The 21,234-nt window shown below is 35.3% G+C and overlaps 2 protein-coding genes across 3 annotated transcripts; one reads left to right on the top strand and one right to left on the bottom strand.

The window, feature by feature from the left end:
* Positions 1-515: 515 nt before the first annotated feature.
* LOC107707918 (endoplasmic reticulum-Golgi intermediate compartment protein 2-like) lies at positions 516-7,572 on the bottom strand. 2 transcript variants are annotated; one of them, XM_016512052.1, is made up of 14 exons: positions 7,500-7,572; positions 4,213-4,341; positions 4,017-4,125; positions 3,859-3,905; positions 3,689-3,756; positions 3,562-3,602; positions 3,339-3,440; positions 3,085-3,180; positions 2,938-2,993; positions 1,735-1,836; positions 1,446-1,543; positions 1,193-1,355; positions 919-998; positions 516-816 (listed from the first exon to the last, which is right to left on the bottom strand). In XM_016512052.1, the coding sequence occupies exons 2-14, from the start codon at positions 4,316-4,318 to the stop codon at positions 805-807; spliced, it is 1,080 nt and encodes a 359-aa protein (XP_016367538.1). In that variant the 5' UTR covers positions 4,319-4,341; positions 7,500-7,572; the 3' UTR covers positions 516-804. The 2 variants fall into 2 exon arrangements, with proteins under 2 accessions (XP_016367538.1, XP_016367530.1); XM_016512044.1 differs by lacking the exon at positions 7,500-7,572 and adding an exon at positions 5,230-5,305.
* Positions 6,893-21,053, top strand: LOC107708149 (tudor domain-containing protein 1-like). The gene is made up of 28 exons (XM_016512316.1): positions 6,893-6,971; positions 7,507-7,672; positions 7,755-7,813; positions 9,361-9,523; positions 9,606-9,664; positions 10,093-10,177; positions 11,653-11,767; positions 11,863-11,926; positions 12,026-12,109; positions 12,186-12,365; positions 12,410-12,529; positions 14,078-14,246; positions 14,331-14,417; positions 14,508-14,684; positions 15,370-15,477; positions 15,659-15,829; positions 16,108-16,359; positions 16,453-16,587; positions 16,679-16,786; positions 17,123-17,293; positions 17,436-17,780; positions 17,925-18,041; positions 18,179-18,295; positions 19,134-19,301; positions 19,451-19,825; positions 20,235-20,309; positions 20,542-20,579; positions 20,701-21,053. Exons 2-28 carry the CDS (start codon positions 7,522-7,524, stop codon positions 20,758-20,760), a joined length of 3,753 nt encoding a protein of 1,250 aa, XP_016367802.1. The 5' UTR covers positions 6,893-6,971; positions 7,507-7,521; the 3' UTR covers positions 20,761-21,053.
* The last annotated feature ends 181 nt before the right edge of the window (positions 21,054-21,234 follow it).

Raw genomic sequence — 21,234 nt, forward strand, 5'->3', positions numbered from 1 at the left:
AAGATCACAGTCTTATGTATACGGGTAAGTTGGAGAGATGTACAGCATATAATAATTATACATTTTTAAATTAATTTTTCAGTCAAATTGAGGATTATGGAATCTGTAAAAGTTTGGTTTCAATTTATAATCAGTTTATTAAAATATTTAATCTCAATTAATTGCATGATTTTTCAGAGTTAATCAACATGAATTAAAACTAAACTAAAACAGAGATAAAGCAATCAAAGCATAACAACTAAACATCAGAAGCTCAAAACTATTCTTCATATACTTTTTACATACAGTAGATTGTATATAAAATAAATATGCAGTGTTAAATTTGTATACACATTTATATACTTATAGATTTGTTTTACCATGCCAAAAAAGCCACTTATCTTATATAAACACTAAATTATATAATTTGTATATTAACTAAATACACTAAATATGAGTTTCTAAATATACAATATTTTAAACGTTTTAATAATTACAATTATATGTTAAAACAGTCTGTAGGTGTCAGTCTTGAGCAGCCCGTTAAGACCAGAGAGTTATAAACAATGAAACAAATAAAAAGTATTTGTAAAAAAAAAAAAAAAAAAAAAAAGACAAACGTATAAGACCATGTTCTTAACGGCTTTAATGATGGAAAGAACTACAATCCCATTAAGCATTGCGAATGGCATAATATGTAATTGCAGTTGTAAACTAAATAATCTGTTTATAGGCTACCATCCAGGACTTATTTATGCTTCTCATTTTTCGCTTTATATAAATGTCGCTAAATAAATACAAGTAAAATGTTCCAGGCGGTCCTAATCAGGGAGAACCCTGAAAAAACACAAAACTCAATTAGATCAGCACATTATTCATAGATATACTTTGTCTTATTTTCAAAAGTAAATCATGCATCATGACTTAGTAGTGACTCACCTCCTTGGATTGATCTGCTCCAAGTCTAAAGCAACAGCAGATAATGTCAACAAAATACCCAATCAATCTGTGGAGCAGACCTGTGTCAAGAAGCACAGGACAAGAAAAGCCTATGAAGCCATGTTTGGCTATGATTTGCTAACAACACTCTGATAATGCATTTTATAACCTTGAGAATATGTTTAATAATATTTTAAATGACTACCATATACAATATAATCATCTGCTGTAATCGATTTACTTTTATATTTACTTTATAACATGTGAAGGTTACCTGAAGTTGAAAAGATTCCTCCAACGATGCCACACAGTCTCACAAGAAACACAGAGAGAGGCATATGCTCCTCTCTCACCCTTACCATTAATGGACTCAGTTTATATTTAATAAAGATCCCAGATACACCATGACTGCCTTTCTTATTGCTTACAACCCGCTCCTATATGACAGGCAACATGACCATCAGCAACACACACTTTCACACACTTGTACAAATGCATGCACAGGGCACAAATACTCTAGAACCTACCCGTTCTGTAACAGAAAACTGATGCATGTTCACTGAAACACCTGATGTGTGCAGCTTGGTGGGCACAACTGTGATAAAATACTGAAACAGCATATTTTCTGAAGAAAAAAAAAAAAGTGTTGGTAAGTGTATTGCATGTAGAAACAGGCATTCTCGACTTATTCTACATTTCAATTTATTTGCATATTTGCATACATAATTTGAAAGCAATCTAATATAGATTCTGACTGCATATTGTGCTGTGGGTTATGTTGGACAAACATTGAAATATATAACAAAAAATACCTACGCTCTAATGTAATTTTTTCTGTGCCATCAAGGGGATTGATGTGTCCAGGAACATCGTTTCCAAAAGATAAATAATCTATCCGATGTGAGAAGTTAAGAGCAACTAGAGAAATGAGAGAGACAAGGCAAATGAATGTAAGAATTTGCATGCATTAATGTCAACAATAGAAAAGAACAGAATTTCCTTTACATGTGAATTATAAAATTATATTTACAATTTTTCTTGCAAATTTAGAGTCCTCCATCTAGTGAATATCTAAAGAATTACATGACAAGTTAATAAAATTTGTCTTTAAATGTAAATGGTTTATGCCTTGACAACCAGGGCCCGTATTCACAAAACATCTTACCACTAAGAGTTCTCCTAAACAGCAGTAAAAGTTTTTAGCTAAGAGTTTTCTCTTAAAACCTATTCACAAAGCTGCTGAGACAAACATTTACTAAGGAATAGAGAGAAGTCTTAAGCTAAGAGAAAGGGAGGGGTTTGACCTCGTTGCTATGGATGATGTCAGCTTGCTTACTAACTATGCACACAGTGATTGGCTGATAGTCTCTGTCAAATATTTATTCATAGAAATATTGAAGAGCTCAATATTATGTTGCCATATTCAAATGAATGTTTTAAAATAAAACTGCTAATTGCAACATTCAAAAAAAAGATTTTAAAATGCAGGCTAAGTGTCACTAATTAAACTATATATATATATATATATGTGTGTGTGTGTGTGTGTATGTTCAGCTAATTGTCAGCCTGTATGCTTCTTGTAAAAAATTAGTGAATATGCATATAAACAGCCTTTTAATTAACAGAGTAGAATAATTCTTGGTTGATAGTAAGACATGCAAACAAAAAAGAAAACCAAACTGGACGCACGAACAGCTGTTACTTCTTGCCCAATTGGTTAATGAAAACAAATAATCAAAGGAACATTTGAAGTTGGGATATCCTCCAAAACCAAAGGCGATACCTTTTTAAAATCACATTATCGTCAAATATTTCTAAAATGTTTACGTTCCGAGGCAGATTTAGGACTGACACGCTCCATTATTTTTAAGATTTTCTCCTAAATTGGCGAGTTAAGAGTAAGATTTTTTGTGAATACGGGCCCAGATCATTTAATTAAAATCTCTGAAATGACTCCAATGATATTTTGATACATCTAAAAAATAATTACCTTACCTAATAACTGTGAGTAAAACTTACCTTCATTTTTGATTAATGAAGCAAAATGGGCATGACCTCTGATAGTATCAATTGGTCTAGGAGCACAGAATCAACACGTAATTTCTTAGGAGACATCTTTATAAGAGTACAGCTGTATTTCTGTTGCTAAAAAAAGTGTATACTTACTTGCCTAATGTGATATGGAAAGTCCCCGCCACTTTAATGACATAGATTTGTCCATGTATCCTACATGCATTCTGGGAATTAGATGGAGAATCATTTCTGTGCAAAGAAAAAAGCAGAAACACTTAAGTTAAGAAAAACTTAGCTCATCATGTTTGATCAAATCCTTAATAAAATTAATAAAAGTCTTTCTGCCACGTACTGTACATATTGGATTGAATATTATTATAATAATAATGTAAACAGATGTACAGTACTGTGGAACTGGGTCAGAAAAGTATCCTTTCAGCGCTGATTTAAAGAGTACATCTTGAAGTGAACGCTCTTCCCTCAGTCGGTTTTGAATCTGATGTAATATCCTTAAAAACAAGAATCACAGATGAAGACTATAATTGCATACATATATTGTCAGGACCCCATTTTATTTTAGCTTCCCATAATATGCATTAAAGTGATAACTGACAAAGATGTCACACATACTGATACCACAGTTTTTTCTGTGGAGAGGGCTCAAAGCTGACCTGAAAGAAAAAGAAATAGTTGCTGCTGGTTATGATAAGCTGTCTAGTGAAATCTGAAATTCAGTAGATGGTTTTAAGTTACTTACAGGATCATATTTAAGTTCCTTTGATGCAATGATAGTGCCAGTAATATCCAACACATCTGCACCCACCCCTAGACAAGAATAAGGGCTTCTACATGAGATGAGTTGATTCCGAATAATTAATACATGAAACATGTTGAAAAACAATTCCAATGCATAAAAGATGTACTTACTTTCACATTTAATTGCAACTGTGACGTCAATTTTTATCTTCAGTTTACTGACAATGAAAAGAAAAAAGAAAAAAAAAAATCTGATCTTTTAATTTAAAAAAATGTATTTGACAAAATCTCAATAAATATGCACCTGTAAGCATAGCAAATATACACACCTAGTAAAATCTGTGTCTACTTCGTATTCATATTTCAACCATGAGTCCTGGAATACAAAAAACTCTGAGATGGTCAGAAGTGCCATGAGGATGAATACAATCAGAGACACTGGTGAAGACAACCAAAAGGTCTTAATCAATAACATGTACTGTAGCGAACACCTGTCCTATTCAGACAGCAAATGTGAAAATTCACCTGTGCCTCCAAAAGCTGATGTTTCAACATAGCTCTCTGGAACTTTAGGAAAGGCATCTAGTTCTTTAACTAAGTTGAGAGTATTTCTTCTGTTCAGCCTCTTCATTGTTTAGTGGATTTATCTCAGTTCTGTACATGCAAAAACATGAATTTATTTCTGAATAAAATCACATTTAATGGTCTGGCCATCTGTGTCACCTTAATGCAAGACACTACAGGGTAAAAATAGTAACTAACAGGTATCACCATACTTCCCCAGTTATTACAAGTTTATGAAATCTTTTAATATGCAAACAAGGCACTATTTAATTAAATATACAGTCATTTTCATAAATTTTTAGAACACTGGATCAAGCCAAGATCAAAATTATTATTTCATTTTGTTGACATTATAGAGTTAAAGGTTTTGACAGAGGGGATTTTGGATATTCCTTTTTATCACTCTATAAATCACAAATTACTGTCAACAGCAAGAAAAAAAAATCTCGATGTTATAGTAATAAAAAGTTATGTCTTAGATCCCCCTGCAAAACCCCTCAGAATATAGATAGGAATGCAACTGGAAAGTTTGGTGTGTGTAAATTCTATTGAAGAGATTTATGGCTCATTTTGAGAAAACTGCCTTTAAAGAAACATGCAATTAAAATCTGTAGACAAATACATAAAATAAATTTAAATATGTATTTTGGATGTTTTCTTTCCACTAGTCTGTTTGTTTTTTTCCTGTAGTGTCTTGTGAGAACAGCTAATAAGGCAATATCTGTGTTTGATTCCAATTATATATATACCTGTGCAGATTGGCAAAATTGTAAACTTTAGTTATATTAATGTAAACACTTGTAGTGCTTGTTTTCTGGCATAAATGCTAAACACAAGCTAAATGCTAAATAAGATCATTCTTCCTGTTCACCCAACTCAGATAATTGTGCTATTAAAGCTTATTTCTGCACAATCAACTCTAAAAAGCAAACTGACACAACAAGACTGATGCAAATGTGGATTAAATCTTCGTCTTACCTCTTTCTAAACACCTTTACGACTAAGGTTCGAACACTTTCCAATGAGACGATCCATTCACTGCCATTCAAATGGGCTGTTTTGCAACCACTGCCACATTGTGAAACAGCTGGTTTTTCCGGTTAAACAAAACCCAGCACAGTTTTCCTTGAAACAAAAGTTGACTGACAGAACTGAAATACCTGAAGAATCTGCAGATGCTTCATCCTGAACTCACTGAAGCTCAGTAGCAATATCAGTTTGCAATAAGGCTTCAGTTAAAATAAATACATAAATAAATGTTTACCTAAAGAAAACATGCAATTAAAATCTGTAGATACAAATACATAAAATAAATTTAAATATGTATTTTGGATGTTTTCTTTCCACTAGTCTGTTTGTTTTTTTCCTGTAGTGTCTTGTGAGAACAGCTAATAAGGCAATATCTGTGTTTGATTCCAATTATATATATACCTGTGCAGATTGGCAAAATTGTAAACTTTAGTTATATTAATGTAAACACTTGTAGTGCTTGTTTTCTGGCATAAATGCTAAACACAAGCTAAATGCTAAATAAGATCATTCTTCCTGTTCACCCAACTCAGATAATTGTGCTATTAAAGCTTATTTCTGCACAATCAACTCTAAAAAGCAAACTGACACAACAAGACTGATGCAAATGTGGATTAAATCTTCGTCTTACCTCTTTCTAAACACCTTTACGACTAAGGTTCGAACACTTTCCAATGAGACGATCCATTCACTGCCATTCAAATGGGCTGTTTTGCAACCACTGCCACATTGTGAAACAGCTGGTTTTTCCGGTTAAACAAAACCCAGCACAGTTTTCCTTGAAACAATAGTTGACTGACAGAACTGAAATACCTGAAGAATCTGCAGATGCTTCATCCTGAACTCACTGAAGCTCAGTAGCAATATCAGTTTGCAATAAGGCTTCAGTTAAAATAAATACATAAATAAATGTTTACCTAAAGAAAGTTGCGAAGTTAAGAGGAAGTTGTTCACAAATTTTGACAGGATTAATCAGCTTAAAGTGAAAGTAGTTGTACAAATTGCTTTGGTGTAACTCAGTAGCACTTAATATCAAGAGAATATTATGACAATAATTTAAAACAAAATTATTTTACACAATTATCGCATTTACAAATTGTCAGAGAAGAAACCTTTTTTGTGCAGTTCTAATCTGAATTGTATCAATATTTTGAAACATTAGTGTATAAAGAACAGCAAAAAAAATAAAAATAAAGACTCTTTACAGCCTTCAGTTTTAAGTCCATGTTTTTTGTTTTAAGTTTTATTTTAGAGATGTTTACAATCTATGCACAATGCTTATTTTATCTTGAACATTTACTTTAAATTTCATTTTAATATACCATATAGATGTTTTATTTTAATCTCTTAATCTATTAGTATAGGCTAACTTTTTTATTGTTCTCGTTTATATATCTTATCAATATCTGTGCATCTGCAGGTTTTATACATTTATAAATAAAAATAATAACAAAAAACATTCCTTCGAGAATCTGACGAAATATATTTCGTAGCATTGACTTTTTTACGTACTAGCAGCCTAAATAATGTGAAAAGCAGAAAAAAGCTCCCCAGTCACGTGTAGTCCTAAGGTCTCAAAGAGGTCGTTCAATTGCGCATGCGCACTCGCCTTTTACCGCGCAGTGACCTGCTCCTGTCAAAGTGAGGAACATCTTTCATCTCCGCATTAATATATTCGGCAAAGTTGAAAGGTACTTGTATTTATTCATATTGCGTATTAAGTATTACCCACCAAATGTAACAAACTGAAGAGTATACATGAATAATACACGTGCTCTGCCGATTAACCTAGCAAGCCACGTGTAACCAGAATTGCTCAGAATCAGTCCGGTCATTATTATATTTAATACACTGGATTTTTTTAGTTAGTTCAGGGACTAACAGTTATATAACTTACGTTTTATCAAGGAAAGTCCTGTGAGAAGCGTATGCGTGCTGTATTGACATATTTATACACAATGATAAGTATTATGCCAGGACATAGCCTACATGACCCTCCACGTTCGTTAAACCTTATGTTTCAGTGCTTTTGCTTGAGATATACTTATCTGAAGCTCTAATCTAACGCACCTGAACCAGCTAACTATGGTCTCTGGGTTCATTTGAAAATGACAGACAAGTGTAATGTAAGAGTTTGCTAAACTCTTTTTTTGACTAGCCTTGCATCATCCCAATTACACACACAATGACCCATGGTACTGATTAACAATGTATTTTACCTCACAGTAAGACAAACGAAGAATGAATCGAGCCTTCACTCAGACCTTGATGAGACCCAATCTCCCTTTGAGGAGACCTGCAACTGGACCGAGTTCACTTACTCCTAGAGGCCCAGCACCAACATTTCACGAGCTCTCTCAAGAAAATCTGCTAGCAAGTGACATGCTAGATGGTATGGGTGAAATGATTTTGAGCACTACACATGCATGTCGTAAAAAAACAATCTAGATCATATTCTTTTTCCAATTCTTTAGGTTTTATGGGTGATGCTGTTCGAAAGGAGAATGTGATTTCTGCAAAAAAGAGTCAGAATGTATGTATTGTGATAAATGGGCTGTTTTGCAACCACTGCCACATTGTGAAACAGCTGGTTTTTCCGGTTAAACAAAACCCAGCACAGTTTTCCTTGAAACAATAGTTGACTGACAGAACTGAAATACCTGAAGAATCTGCAGATGCTTCATCCTGAACTCACTGAAACTCAGTAGCAATATCAGTTTGCAATAAGGCTTCAGTTAAAATAAATACATAAATAAATGTTTACCTAAAGAAAGTTGCGAAGTTAAGAGGAAGTTGTTCACAAATTTTGACAGGATTAATCAGCTTAAAGTGAAAGTAGTTGTACAAATTGCTTTGGTGTAACTCAGTAGCACTTAATATCAAGAGAATATTATGACAATAATTTAAAACAAAATTATTTTACACAATTATCGCATTTACAAATTGTCAGAGAAGAAACCTTTTTTGTGCAGTTCTAATCTGAATTGTATCAATATTTTGAAACATTAGTGTATAAAGAACAGCAAAAAAAATAAAAATAAAGACTCTTTACAGCCTTCAGTTTTAAGTCCATGTTTTTTAATTGTTTTACGTTTTATTTTAGAGATGTTTACAATCTATGCACAATGCTTATTTTATCTTGAACATTTACTTTAAATTTCATTTTAATATACCATATAGATGTTTTATTTTAATCTCTTAATCTATTAGTATAGGCTAACTTTTTTATTGTTCTCGTTTATATATCTTATCAATATCTGTGCATCTGCAGGTTTTATACATTTATAAATAAAAATAATAACAAAAAACATTCCTTCGAGAATCTGACGAAATATATTTCGTAGCATTGACTTTTTTACGTACTAGCAGCCTAAATAATGTGAAAAGCAGAAAAAAGCTCCCCAGTCACGTGTAGTCCTAAGGTCTCAAAGAGGTCGTTCAATTGCGCATGCGCACTCGCCTTTTACCGCGCGGTGACCTGCTCCTGTCAAAGTGAGGAACATCTTTCATCTCCGCATTAATATATTCGGCAAAGTTGAAAGGTACTTGTATTTATTCATATTGCGTATTAAGTATTACCCACCAAATGTAACAAACTGAAGAGTATACATGAATAATACACGTGCTCTGCCGATTAACCTAGCAAGCCACGTGTAACCAGAATTGCTCAGAATCAGTCCGGTCATTATTATATTTAATACACTGGATTTTTTTAGTTAGTTCAGGGACTAACAGTTATATAACTTACGTTTTATCAAGGAAAGTCCTGTGAGAAGCGTATGCGTGCTGTATTGACATATTTATACACAATGATAAGTATTATGCCAGGACATAGCCTACATGACCCTCCACGTTCGTTAAACCTTATGTTTCAGTGCTTTTGCTTGAGATATACTTATCTGAAGCTCTAATCTAACGCACCTGAACCAGCTAACTATGGTCTCTGGGTTCATTTGAAAATGACAGACAAGTGTAATGTAAGAGTTTGCTAAACTCTTTTTTTGACTAGCCTTGCATCATCCCAATTACACACACAATGACCCATGGTACTGATTAACAATGTATTTTACCTCACAGTAAGACAAACGAAGAATGAATCGAGCCTTCACTCAGACCTTGATGAGACCCAATCTCCCTTTGAGGAGACCTGCAACTGGACCGAGTTCACTTACTCCTAGAGGCCCAGCACCAACATTTCACGAGCTCTCTCAAGAAAATCTGCTAGCAAGTGACATGCTAGATGGTATGGGTGAAATGATTTTGAGCACTACACATGCATGTCGTAAAAAAACAATCTAGATCATATTCTTTTTCCAATTCTTTAGGTTTTATGGGTGATGCTGTTCGAAAGGAGAATGTGATTTCTGCAAAAAAGAGTCAGAATGTATGTATTGTGATAACATCTGTATAAAAAAAATTAAGATTTATCTTATAAAGTTATTTTTTAAGTCAAAAACCTAAATTCAAACTAATATGTCTTAATACTTTAACATTGGTTGTATTGCTATGTGTATATATTTGATATATTTTCCTCTTGAGGCTTTAAAGAAATAGGTCACCCAAAAATAAAAATTGTCATCACTTATTTCCAAACCTGTATGGATTTCTCAATGGGGACCGGACACAGTTTGGTTACCCACATTCTTCAAAATATCTTCTTTAGTGTTCAGCAGAAGAAATAAATTTATATAGGTTTGGAAGAACTTGAGGGTGAGTAAATAATGACAGCATTTTTATATTTGGGTGAACTATCCCTTTGACCAGAAATCAGAGAGCATTCAGTAGTAGTTAAAGTATTTAATTTTTCTGCAGTGTGGAGACTTTTTGTCTCCCCCCCAGACAGCAGGGTCTATGGTGGGCCCACTGGTAAAGCTGTGCAATTACTGCAGTCACCAGGGTAGGTTACTTTGCTCGATTTCAGTGTTTTAACATTTCTTTGTCATTTTGTCACACTGCAAAAAAAATTCTTACACAATATTTTGTATTGTTTTCCAGTACAAATATCTAAACATTGTTAAATCAAGATACATTTATTTGAGAAGGAAAATTACTTCCAATATTTATTAAATGTGATCAGATTTAGGCTATGCTTAAAACCAGAAAATCTGTCAATGTGGTAAGAAAAATACTTTTTTACCCAATTGACATATTTGTCTTGTTTAAGTATAACTTTTTGATTTTTTTTATAACATCTTTATTTTAATAACATATTTTATCTTGATTTACACATTGTATATGCATTGAATTATTTCCCCAACAAATCACTGGCATTGTTGAAAGAAAATTGAAAAATTCAAACAGCATGTGTGTGTGTGTGTATATATATATATATATATATATATACAGTGGGTACGGAAAGTATTCAGACCCCCTTAAATTTTTCACTCTTTTAGTTTAAACACAGATAGCAACGGGTGCTGTTCAGGTCTCACCTGCGCTATCAACACGTGATGACGGCATAAATGACAGTTATTCCAGCATACAGCACTCGCATTGAACAAAGACTGACTGGTTTGTCCAAGTATAGTTGTTTTTTTTTCTCTCATCGCTCTTGTTGTAATGTATTGCGAAGCCAGAATTTGTATCCATCAACAGAAACATGCATTAGCCGAACTCTAACAAACCATATTACAGATGCATTGTCAGATTTAAGTTGAACCGCGGTCCTAGTGTATGCCGAACCGTGTGTGGAGAACGGTACATGTGGTACAGTGGAAAAAAAATGAATTTTAACCAATGATTCTTTGCAGCCTCATCTTTTGGAAGTGAAAATAAAAGTTTACTTTCACAGCATAGGACACATGATGTTAACCACATGAACAAGCTACATTGAGGGCAGGTCAGGTTGTTCGCGGCCAGAAAATAGGCAGGCATTATGCAAATGTGTTTACCCTGTGACGTAGCCATCACAGAAGTGGTATTTGAATTACTGACGACTCGTTTAGGCTGTCTTCTTTCTTTTGGGAGACGATAACTTAATATTTATCGTGCACTTTCGACTTCACAACTTTGCAGATTGTTTACATTCACATACAGCTACATTACACTCTGCATGAAAGGCAATATTTCAAATGGAATAATAGGGGAACTTTAAACATAAACTCCATACTATCAGCCTCTTCAGTATCTCATTTTAATAAAGTCCATAAACACCTCTTAGATATCATAAAATTTTGACTTTAATATGTTTTAATTTTGATATCTTTTTTTAGAATACAAGAATTTTTAGATATTTGTTATGGAAAGCAATTTTTGCAGTGCACATGTTAAAGAGTCCTGCCCACTGATAGTGGCGCATCTATGTTTTTGTTGGTTTTGATGAGCAGAATGAGTAGGTCATTTGTTAGTAATGTTTTCTTGTATCCTGTTTAGGAAACTTCAGGTGCACTGGTTGTAAAAAAACATGCTACTGTTCTGTAGCTTGTCAGACTCAGGATTGGAAAGCTCATCGACATGTCTGCAAACCTAGCATCCCAGAAGTTGCCAGGTACAAGCAGAGATGTTTTATATTAGTGTCATTTGTGTGTTGGTTTGGAAGCACAATGTGAAAACATGCCTTTTTCCCCTCCTTTTTTCAATCAGTGATAAAACTAAGGAATCCACAGCTATGCCAAGTGGAAATGGACTTGGTGGCCTTCAAACTAAGGTATTTCTTTGGCTGCTATAGTGACTTACATTTGCAGTAGTTAGTTATTCCATCTAATTCCTTCATAAGTGGGCATCACTTTCTTTTTTTTAAATAAAGGAAATCTGTGTTGATGTACAGCCAAACAGAATGTATCGACGTGATTTACGCAAGAATGTTGTTTCTAAAGGATCTGAGATACAGGTATTTTTCTGTTTAGGTCTATATTGCTTTATGACCCATGAACAGATATTGTACCTCACAGAGGATCCTTTTTCAGGGTACAGTGATTGACCTGAGGAACCCTGGGGAATTCTCCATTCACCTGCAGTCAGTGGAGATGATGGAGTCCCTGAAAAACATCACCACAGAGCTCCAGAAGGCCTATAGCACTTCATTTGCTGCTGAGTACAAGCCTGAAATTGGGGAGCTCTGTGCTGTAAAATTTTCTCTTGATCGGGTGAGGCACTTTTTTTATTTTTTTTATTTTTTTATTTTATTCAGTCAGTCGATGTGGCCCGCAGAGTTGTTAGTGTGTTTTACATCGACTTTGGAAATGAGGAGAATGTTACACTTGACAACATAAGGCCTCTCTCTGAGAACATTGATGCTGCACCACCATTTGTAAGTTATGTCTCCGTTCCATAATACATTATTATTCATTTTAACAATTTACATAATTATTATTAATTATTTGTTCCACACGTGTGTGTGTTTATATAGAAACATATATATATATATATATATATATATATACATACAGTTGTAAAAATTTTATATACACTTTGTAGTATCTGCAAAATGTTAATTATTTTAACAAAATAAGAGGGATCATGCAAAATGCATGTTATTTTTTTAACCTGAATACTGACATGAATAAGATATTTCACATAAAAGATATAGTCCACAAGAGAAATTAATAGTTGAATTTATAAAAATGACCCAGTTCACAAGTTTACATGCGCTTGATTCTTAATACTGTGTTGTTACCTGGATGATCCACACCTTTTGAAATAGGCATTAATGTTCCTGTCTGTCAGTGCACAGCTTAACAGGACAGTGGAATTATTTATCTCAGAACATAGACTGGAGTGAGTTTTGTAGTGCTCAGTTTGGTCTCTTTCATGCTGATTTAGAACTGGTATCGAGCTGAGGTTCAGTCAGTCGACAAATTCTTTGGTTTTCCAGCATTTTTTGTGTATTTGAACCCTTTCCAACAATGATTGGGTTTGAGATCCATCTTTTCACACTGAGGACAAATGAGGGATTCATACGCAACTGTTACAAAAGGTTCAAATGCTCACTGATGCTTCAGAAGAAAAAATGATGCATTAAGAGCCAGAGGTGTAAACTTTTGAACAGAATGAAGATGTGTACATTTTTGTTATTTTGCCTAAATATCTTTTTTCCCATTTAGTACTGCCCTTCAGAAGCTACAGAAGATACTTGCATGTTTCCCAGAAGACAAAATAAGTTCTATTTACTCTGATCTTCAAATTCAAAATGTTTTCACCTCCAGGCTCTTAATGCATCGTGTTTCCTTCTGGAGCATCAGTGAGCATTTGAACATTTTGTAATAGTTGCGTATGAGTCCCACAGATGTCCTCAGAGCGAAAAGATGGATTTCAAAATCATACAGTCATTGTAGGAAAGGGTTCAAATAACCAAAGAAGTTGAAAAAAACAAAACACAGAATTTGGGACCCAGAGGATTTTTCTGAAGAACAGCGGGCAGTTTAACTGTTCAGGACAAACAAGGGACTCATGAACAACCATCACAAAAAACAAAACTGCTGTGGATCATCCAGGTAACAACACAGTATTAAGAATCAAACGTATGTAAACTTTTGAACGGGGTAATTTTTATTTATTAGTTTCTCTTGTGGACTATATGCAAACGTCTTTTGTGAAATATGTTGTTCAGGTCAGTACTAAATAAAAAATAACATGCATTTTGTATGATCTCTTATTTTGGTAAAATAATTTAATATTTTGCAGATACTACAAAGTGTATGTAAAATTGACCACAACTGTCTGTGTGTGTGTGTATATATATATATATATATATGTATATGTGGGTGTGTGTGTGTGTGTATACAGCTCCATCTTGTTAAATGACTTATGATGCCACTATGTTATGCTTTTGCTAAAGCTGCTTTTTTATGTCTGACAGGCTTTGCAGTGTTGTGTTGCTGGGGTAAAGCCTCTGACAGGAAGTTGGACAGGCGAATGCACTATTGCTGTTAGGCAGTTAATTGCTGGAAAGAGTCTCACCTTCACAGTGTTGGATATCATGAATGATGGAGCTCTGCTTGCGGTAGATGTTCCTCTAAGCACTCTTGGTAGGGCATTCATGGTTCATTGCAGTGGCTGTTTGGAGAGCTTTGCGGGAAACACAAGATTTTCAATCTAAATTTATTCCACAGGTAAATACATGAGCACTTTCCTGATAGAGCAGGGCTATGCCGTAAAGGAGGACGTTCCTGTCAAACCACAGACTGAACATGACATCAGTGAGTTGCTTCATTATCTTGTCTTTTTCATGAAATGTTTCACTCCATTCTTTACGTTTTTTAACTTCATCCATTCGCATCTATCTTCAGATTCATTGATGACAGCATCCTTTGAGAACTTCAAGCGCTTGTCTGGAGGAAAGAATGAGAACTCTGAAGCCAGGCCTCCAGAACCGTTGACTCAAGGATTGGGTGACACATTCACTGCTATTGTCACCCACCTCCAGTCTCCCTCAGAGATCCTCTGTCAGAAGCTTGAAAATGCGAGTGAGTTTTCTGCAACTCAGTTTAAAAGGCAGTTTTATCTCAATGTCATTTTTACTTCATGACATTAGTGCACATAAATTACCACTGAAAAGTTTGGGGTCTTTAGGCGTTATAAAAAATGTTTGCATTTAAGCTACATTTATTTTATCAAAACCACAGTAAAAACAACAATAAACTGTCAATGTAATACAATAGTAAAAAACTTTTTTTTTTTCTAATAAACATTTAAAAAAAAAACTTTTTTCCTGTGATGGCAAAGCTGAATTTTCAGCTTGATTCTCAAATGATCCTTCAGAAATCATTCAAATATGCTGATTTGGTGCTCATTGGTGAATCATTTCCTATTATCCATGTTAAGACAGTTGTGCTGATTAATATTTGTGGAGACTATTACATTTTTTCAGTAGTTTTTTAAATTAGAACACCATTTATTTGAAATAGAAATCTCCTGTAACATTATAAATGTATTTTACTGTCCCTTTTGATCAATTTAATGCATCCTTGCTTGAATAAATGTTAATTTCTTTAATAAAAAACCTGAGCTCAGACTTTCAGAAAAAGTTCTTAAGCTTTGTTGGTACAGTGTTTTAGCATCATCAGTTGTCATTTTCTGCCTTTTTATAAAATATATGCTGTACTTTCAGTAGGTTCAGTGCACTGTATGATGTAATCTTCATGCATTTAGGTGTAATCCAGCAGTTGCAAGTGAACTTAAGGGAGCACTGCTCAAAAACTCCGGCCAGTGAGAACTTCAGACCTGCACCAGGAACTGTCTGCTGCTCACTCTTCTCTGGTCAGTCCAGTGTCTTCAGACATTTTTTTTTTTCATATTTATTTTTCCTTTTTCTTTTGATTGATGTACAAATATCCATAGTGCTCCTTCACATACAGTGTAAGGGACTGGGTGCTGTTGAATTGTTTAAAAAAGGCACCATAAAAGTGATGTCTTCTGAAGTGATTTCCATGTGTTACAGAGGACAACCAGTGGTATAGAGCTAAAGTTCTAGCATATTCCTCGGAAGATCGTGTGTGTGTTGGCTACATAGACTTTGGAAACTCTGAGGAGGTTGAGTTATATCGCCTACGACCAATCAGCAAAGAGTTGCTGGCTTTGGCAACTCAAGCAATCCCTTGTTCTTTAGAAGGTACAGTACAATTATTCATTTTCTGATTTTTAATTGGCTCAGCATATACAGATTTGCATGCATGCAGACAAAGTCAGAGATTACCAGCAAGGTTTCTTAATTCATTAAAGGGGTCATATGATGTTGCTAAAAAGAACATTATTTTGTGTATTTGGTGTAATGAAATGTGGTTTAAGGTTCAAAAAACACATTATTTTCCACATACTGTACATTATTGTTTCTCCTCTATGCCCCGCCTTTCTGAAACGCGTCGATTTTTACAAAGCTATTTGCTCTAGGTATAAAGTCTCCAACAGGCACCTGGCCAGAGGAGGCCATTTTGATGGTGAAACGTCTGGTTTGCAACCGGTTCATACGGGTTGAGATTCTGGGTAAGAAGGATGGTAGGGCTCTGGTGTCCATGATTGATGAGTCTAGTGACCCTCAGACCAATGCCGCTGAGGTGTTGGTTAACATGGGTTATGTTGCCATTGAAAGTGTGGAGACAGAGAAAAATGAACCGACTCAAGCCTCCTTACCTGAAATGCCTTGTAAGTGAAGAAACCTTTTGTACTGATTTATTTTAGCCATTTCTGATAATTTTTGAAAGGATAATTGATATATATTTTCGAATTTTACTCTAGCCCTCAGTCCACCTGTTGTTGAGAAAATGGAGTGGACTTGTGCTGAACTTCTCTCTTATGGCCAGAAGGTGGAGCTAGTAATCAGTAGTCTGAAGAGCCTTGATGAATTCTATTGTTATAACTACAGCAAAGCAGGTGCGATTGTCCATCAGTGTTATTTTTTCTACTTTGTGGGACTCATTACGTTTATGTTTGTGATGAAGTATTTTGTTGTTATTTCTGGCAGATGCACATATCCTGACAGAGCTGTCCTATGAGCTCATGAAGCATTGTGAATTGGAGAGAGCTTCCTTTACCCCCACTGTGGGAGAACCGTGTTGTGCTCTCTTCACAGGTGATACTGACTCATCCTTCAGAAGCAAACACCATGGTCACAGTAACACACTTACAACGAAAGTAAACAGAAACAAACCAAAAAGGATACTTTTTTCCTTTATTGAATCAGACAGTGATATTTTTTCAGGATTCTTTGATTAAATAGAAAGTTCAAAAGAACAGCATTTATTTGAAATGGTAATCTTTTGTAACAGAATACTGTAGAAGACTTTACTGTCAGTTTTGATCAAATTGATGCATCCTTGCTAAATTCAAGTATTAAAAAAAAAAAAAAAATCTTGTCATAAACTATTGTACAGATTTGATTTCCAATATTATTTTGCTCCGTTTGAAGGGGATGCCCGCTGGTACAGGGCCATGGTATTAGAAGTGTGTGGAGAGGGTAAGGCCAGAGTTTATTTTGTGGACTATGGGAACTCTTGTGAGGTGGAGGCAGCACATCTAAAGGCCATCACCCCAAGCCTGCTCAAACTGCCTTTCCAAGCAATTCGCTGCTGGCTTGCAGGTTTGTTTCGCTGTTGGTGTCTGTTTGCCTATGAATTATTTGAAATGTGTTTTTATAGAATCTTTTCCACTCATTAACTACACTAAGTAAATATGTATTCTGAATATAATATTGTAAAGGCATTGTACATATGTGTGTGCAGGAGTGGAAGCAGTGGAGGGTCAGTGGAATAAAGAGGCAATACATAAGTTTCAGGCTCTTTGTGCCGGTCAGCCGTTGAGTGGCAGAGTGCTGTCCATCACTGAGAAGGGTTATGGGGTGGAGCTGGAAAGCGCCGGACAAAGCATTGCTGCTGTGCTAATCTCGGAGCACCTGGCTAAACCTTATAGACAGGTGAAACAGCCTCCTGTGCAGCCAGCTAAACCCACCAGTCAGATTGAGGATCTGCCCACCCTTAAACCCATTGATCAGAGTCCACCTGCTGAAGAGCCTTTGAAAGTGAACAACAAGGGAGCTGCCAATGACACAGAAGGTTCAACCTCATCAAGTAAGTTAGCATAACTGATGCTAAAACCTTTTATATATGTATCTTATCAAGACAGTTTTGTAATTGCTATTACTACTAGTAATATGCAAGTCATTTTTCTTTATTGTTGTTCTTGTGTATGATTAAATGTTTACTGTCATCTAGTCGGCACTTTTTCTTTGAACTGGAAAACATTGGAGCTGTCTTGCACTGATGCTTTCCAACCAAGGGTGACAGCAGTGATCAGCCCTAGTCTCTTTTACATAATGAATCCTGGACAAGGTGTGCACTCATAGCATAGCATTTAAAGCATAAAGTCTAGCTAGAGCAACTATTATCATTCTTATATTATCATAACTAGCATAGCATGGCCATTAGAGTAATGATGCTTTACATTCAGCTGATTTTTGTCTCCTCAGTGAATGTGGAGGGTCTGAAGGCTGTTATGACTGATGTTGCGAAGTACTGCAACAAACAGCCAATCCCCAATCAGTGCCACCCTTTACCAGGAGCCGCTTGTTGTGCACAATTCTCAGGTCAGTTTCACCTTCACCTATCGCTTATGGAATCATCAAATTTACATGACGTGTAGTGTTATTAATCTGTATGTTAAGTATTTTCAAAGAAGCAGCAGTATTTTATAACTTGTGGTTCCTTTCAAAAGTTTGGGTTCAGTAAGATTTTCTTGCTAAATGTAATTTCTTTCAACAAGGACAAAATAAGTTGATAAAAAAAATAATGGCAGTAAAGACTTACATTGTTACAAGATTTAAAAAAAAATTTTTTTTTATAAATGTTAAGCAGCACATTCCAATAACTATTTAAAGTAATAAGTGAGGATTCATTGGTTGAATGCATAGCTAAGCAAGTAATTCTAGGTCTGAAACTGACACACCTGTAGTCCACAGCTTTTAAACTATAGCTGTAAAAGTGGGTGCACCCATCCACTGTAAAAGTGACTTTTAAAGTGTTTTTTAATACATTATATATTCTATGCATAATGTTTTAATGTTGTTTTTATGAGAGTTATGTCGCTTTGTGATGTGGTTTTATGAGAGTGTGTATGATGCTATGTGATGTGGTTTTATGAGAGTGTGTATGATGCTATGTGATGTGGTTGTGCTATAAATATCCCCTAGATCAGGGGTGTCAAACTCAATTCCTGGAGGGCCGGAGGGTTGTTCCAACCCTGGTCCAACACACATACCAAGTAGTTTTCAAATAAGCCTGAAGGATTTGATTTGTTGGATCAGGTGTGTTTAATTAAGGTTGAATCTAAACTCTGCAGGGCTCTGGCTCTCCAGGAATTGAGTTTGACACCTCTGCCCTAGATGTTCTTTCATAAAGCAGTCAAATTCAACTCTGATTATTCAGGTGACAAAAATTGGTACCGAGCTGTTGTGTTGGAAGTAACAAGCAAGCATGCACATGTAATTTACGCCGATTATGGAAACATGGAGACGGTCCCTGTCTCCAGTATCCTTCCCATCACCAAAGAACTTCTCCAGCATCCATTCCAGATCGTCAGATGTGCACTGGCAGGTAAGCCTAGCACCTGAACTCTAATCTAAATGTACAAATCATTGCCAATGTTAAAACCCTTGTAGGGCACAGGATAGATTTAGATTTCTTATTTTAGCTATGTTGAGTCATGATTGTGACCCTGTTGTTTTTTTTTCTTTTCTTCACAGGTAAAGAGAACTTCCCTACAGTGTGGCCCACTGAAGTTTTGGAACTCTTTGGGATTCAGTTGAGCGGGGGCATCCTGGGATCTCTGCAGGGCTTTGATGGGACCTCCAACTTGCTTACCCTTACCCAGCAGTCTGGTCAGACTAACAGAGACATTAATGCCATTATTCTTGGGGCTCTGCAGAAAGGACAGAGCAAGGCTAACTCAAAGCCACCTGTCATTGCTGCTGAGGAAAAAAAGGATGTAGATCAGAGGCAGACACAAACCATCAGCTCAATCAAGGCCGCAGATCAACCTCAGTCTGCACATGTTGAGAAACCTGACCTGGAAGATCAAGCCCCTCCTCTAAGTGGCAGCTACAGGCTTGAGGAACCAGGTGAGGAATTAAACATTAAGCAGAATTCATGTTGGCAAGATGTGTAGTAATGTAGGTGTTTACAGGGCTTGCGCAGGAATTTGCCCAGGATCATTAGCAATAGGGCTGCACGATTATGACAAAAATCATAATTGTCGATTATTGCTTTGAAATTGTAATTGCGATTATTAATTACGATTATCACAATTTAATTAATTGCCACTTTGAACGATTACGTAATTGTGGCATCCATAATTGTAATCGCTATTAGAAATTCGATTAATTCTGCAGCCCTAATTAGCAATGAAATTCTGGTGCACAGGTGCTGTTCCATCTGGTGTTCTCAGCTGTAACTCAACGGTGTTATTTAAAAGGAGCCTTGTCATCATATCCAGGGGAGCAGTTGTCAAACATTTATGTCTGATTTCAGAAAACACGTCCAAGACGATGACTTCAGTGGAATGCACTGAGCCACAAAAAATTACGAGCACAAAGGACGGCAATGGTGGGTATTGATGTCGTTTCTGAGACTGATAACTTGCAAGAGATTGAGCATCGTAAAAAAAAAAGACATTTGCAATCAATAACAGTCGAATATTCTGAGTGGTTTAGCATAGTGCATGACCAACTGCTGGTTTCTTCCTAAGTGGCAACCTGATGTACTCTTAGGAGCTTTAAAATACAAATGTTATTATTATTACTATTATTATTATTATTATTTGCTTTTTCCCTTCTAGTTCCTCAATCATGTTGCTGTCTGGAGCTGAAACAAAAGGTTGGGAAAGCTGCAAACACAAGTCATGACATTTTTGGAAAGCGAATGCAAGCCAATATGCATAGTTTATGCATACATACGACTCGTTTTCTTTCTTTTAATAGTCTTTTCCCTCTTTCAGATTGACCATATTGAGAAATTGATTCTCCTCCTCGTGAAACAAGTTGGTGGAACCAAATAGTAACTCATCAACATTTTCAGTGTCAAGTTCAAAACAAATAACTGCTGCCCAGGACAGTTTTCTTTTCTTCCATCAGTGAAATGTCATCTTTTTGAGTTAATGTATCAGTGGTGTCAAACATGTTTGTTGTCTTTGTCAGCACTTGAGAAAATAGATTTTATACTCTGAGAGGCATGATTATTTTATTTTTATTTTATTGCACCAATGTTATTGTTGGTGTTGTTTTATTATATACAATGTTTATTGCTTTTATTTTCAGTAGAAAAACTATTAACCTTGAATTATGCAGCATTGCCATTCAGTTTTTTCTTCATCAAAGGCTAGTTTTGTTCAAGTGAGCCTTTTCATGCAGATTAAAAATACTTAAGTTTATTTGAAGCCATGTGTTTTTATTTATTCACCTAGTATGACTGACTTTCTTGTGTGAAACAGTCTAGCCACATAGTTTGGTGACTGGAGTCAAACCATTCCCTT

Source organism: Sinocyclocheilus rhinocerous, unplaced genomic scaffold (genome assembly GCF_001515625.1).
Source record: "Sinocyclocheilus rhinocerous isolate Xijiao unplaced genomic scaffold, SAMN03320098_v1.1 scaffold1243, whole genome shotgun sequence".
NCBI lineage: Eukaryota > Metazoa > Chordata > Actinopteri > Cypriniformes > Cyprinidae > Sinocyclocheilus > Sinocyclocheilus rhinocerous.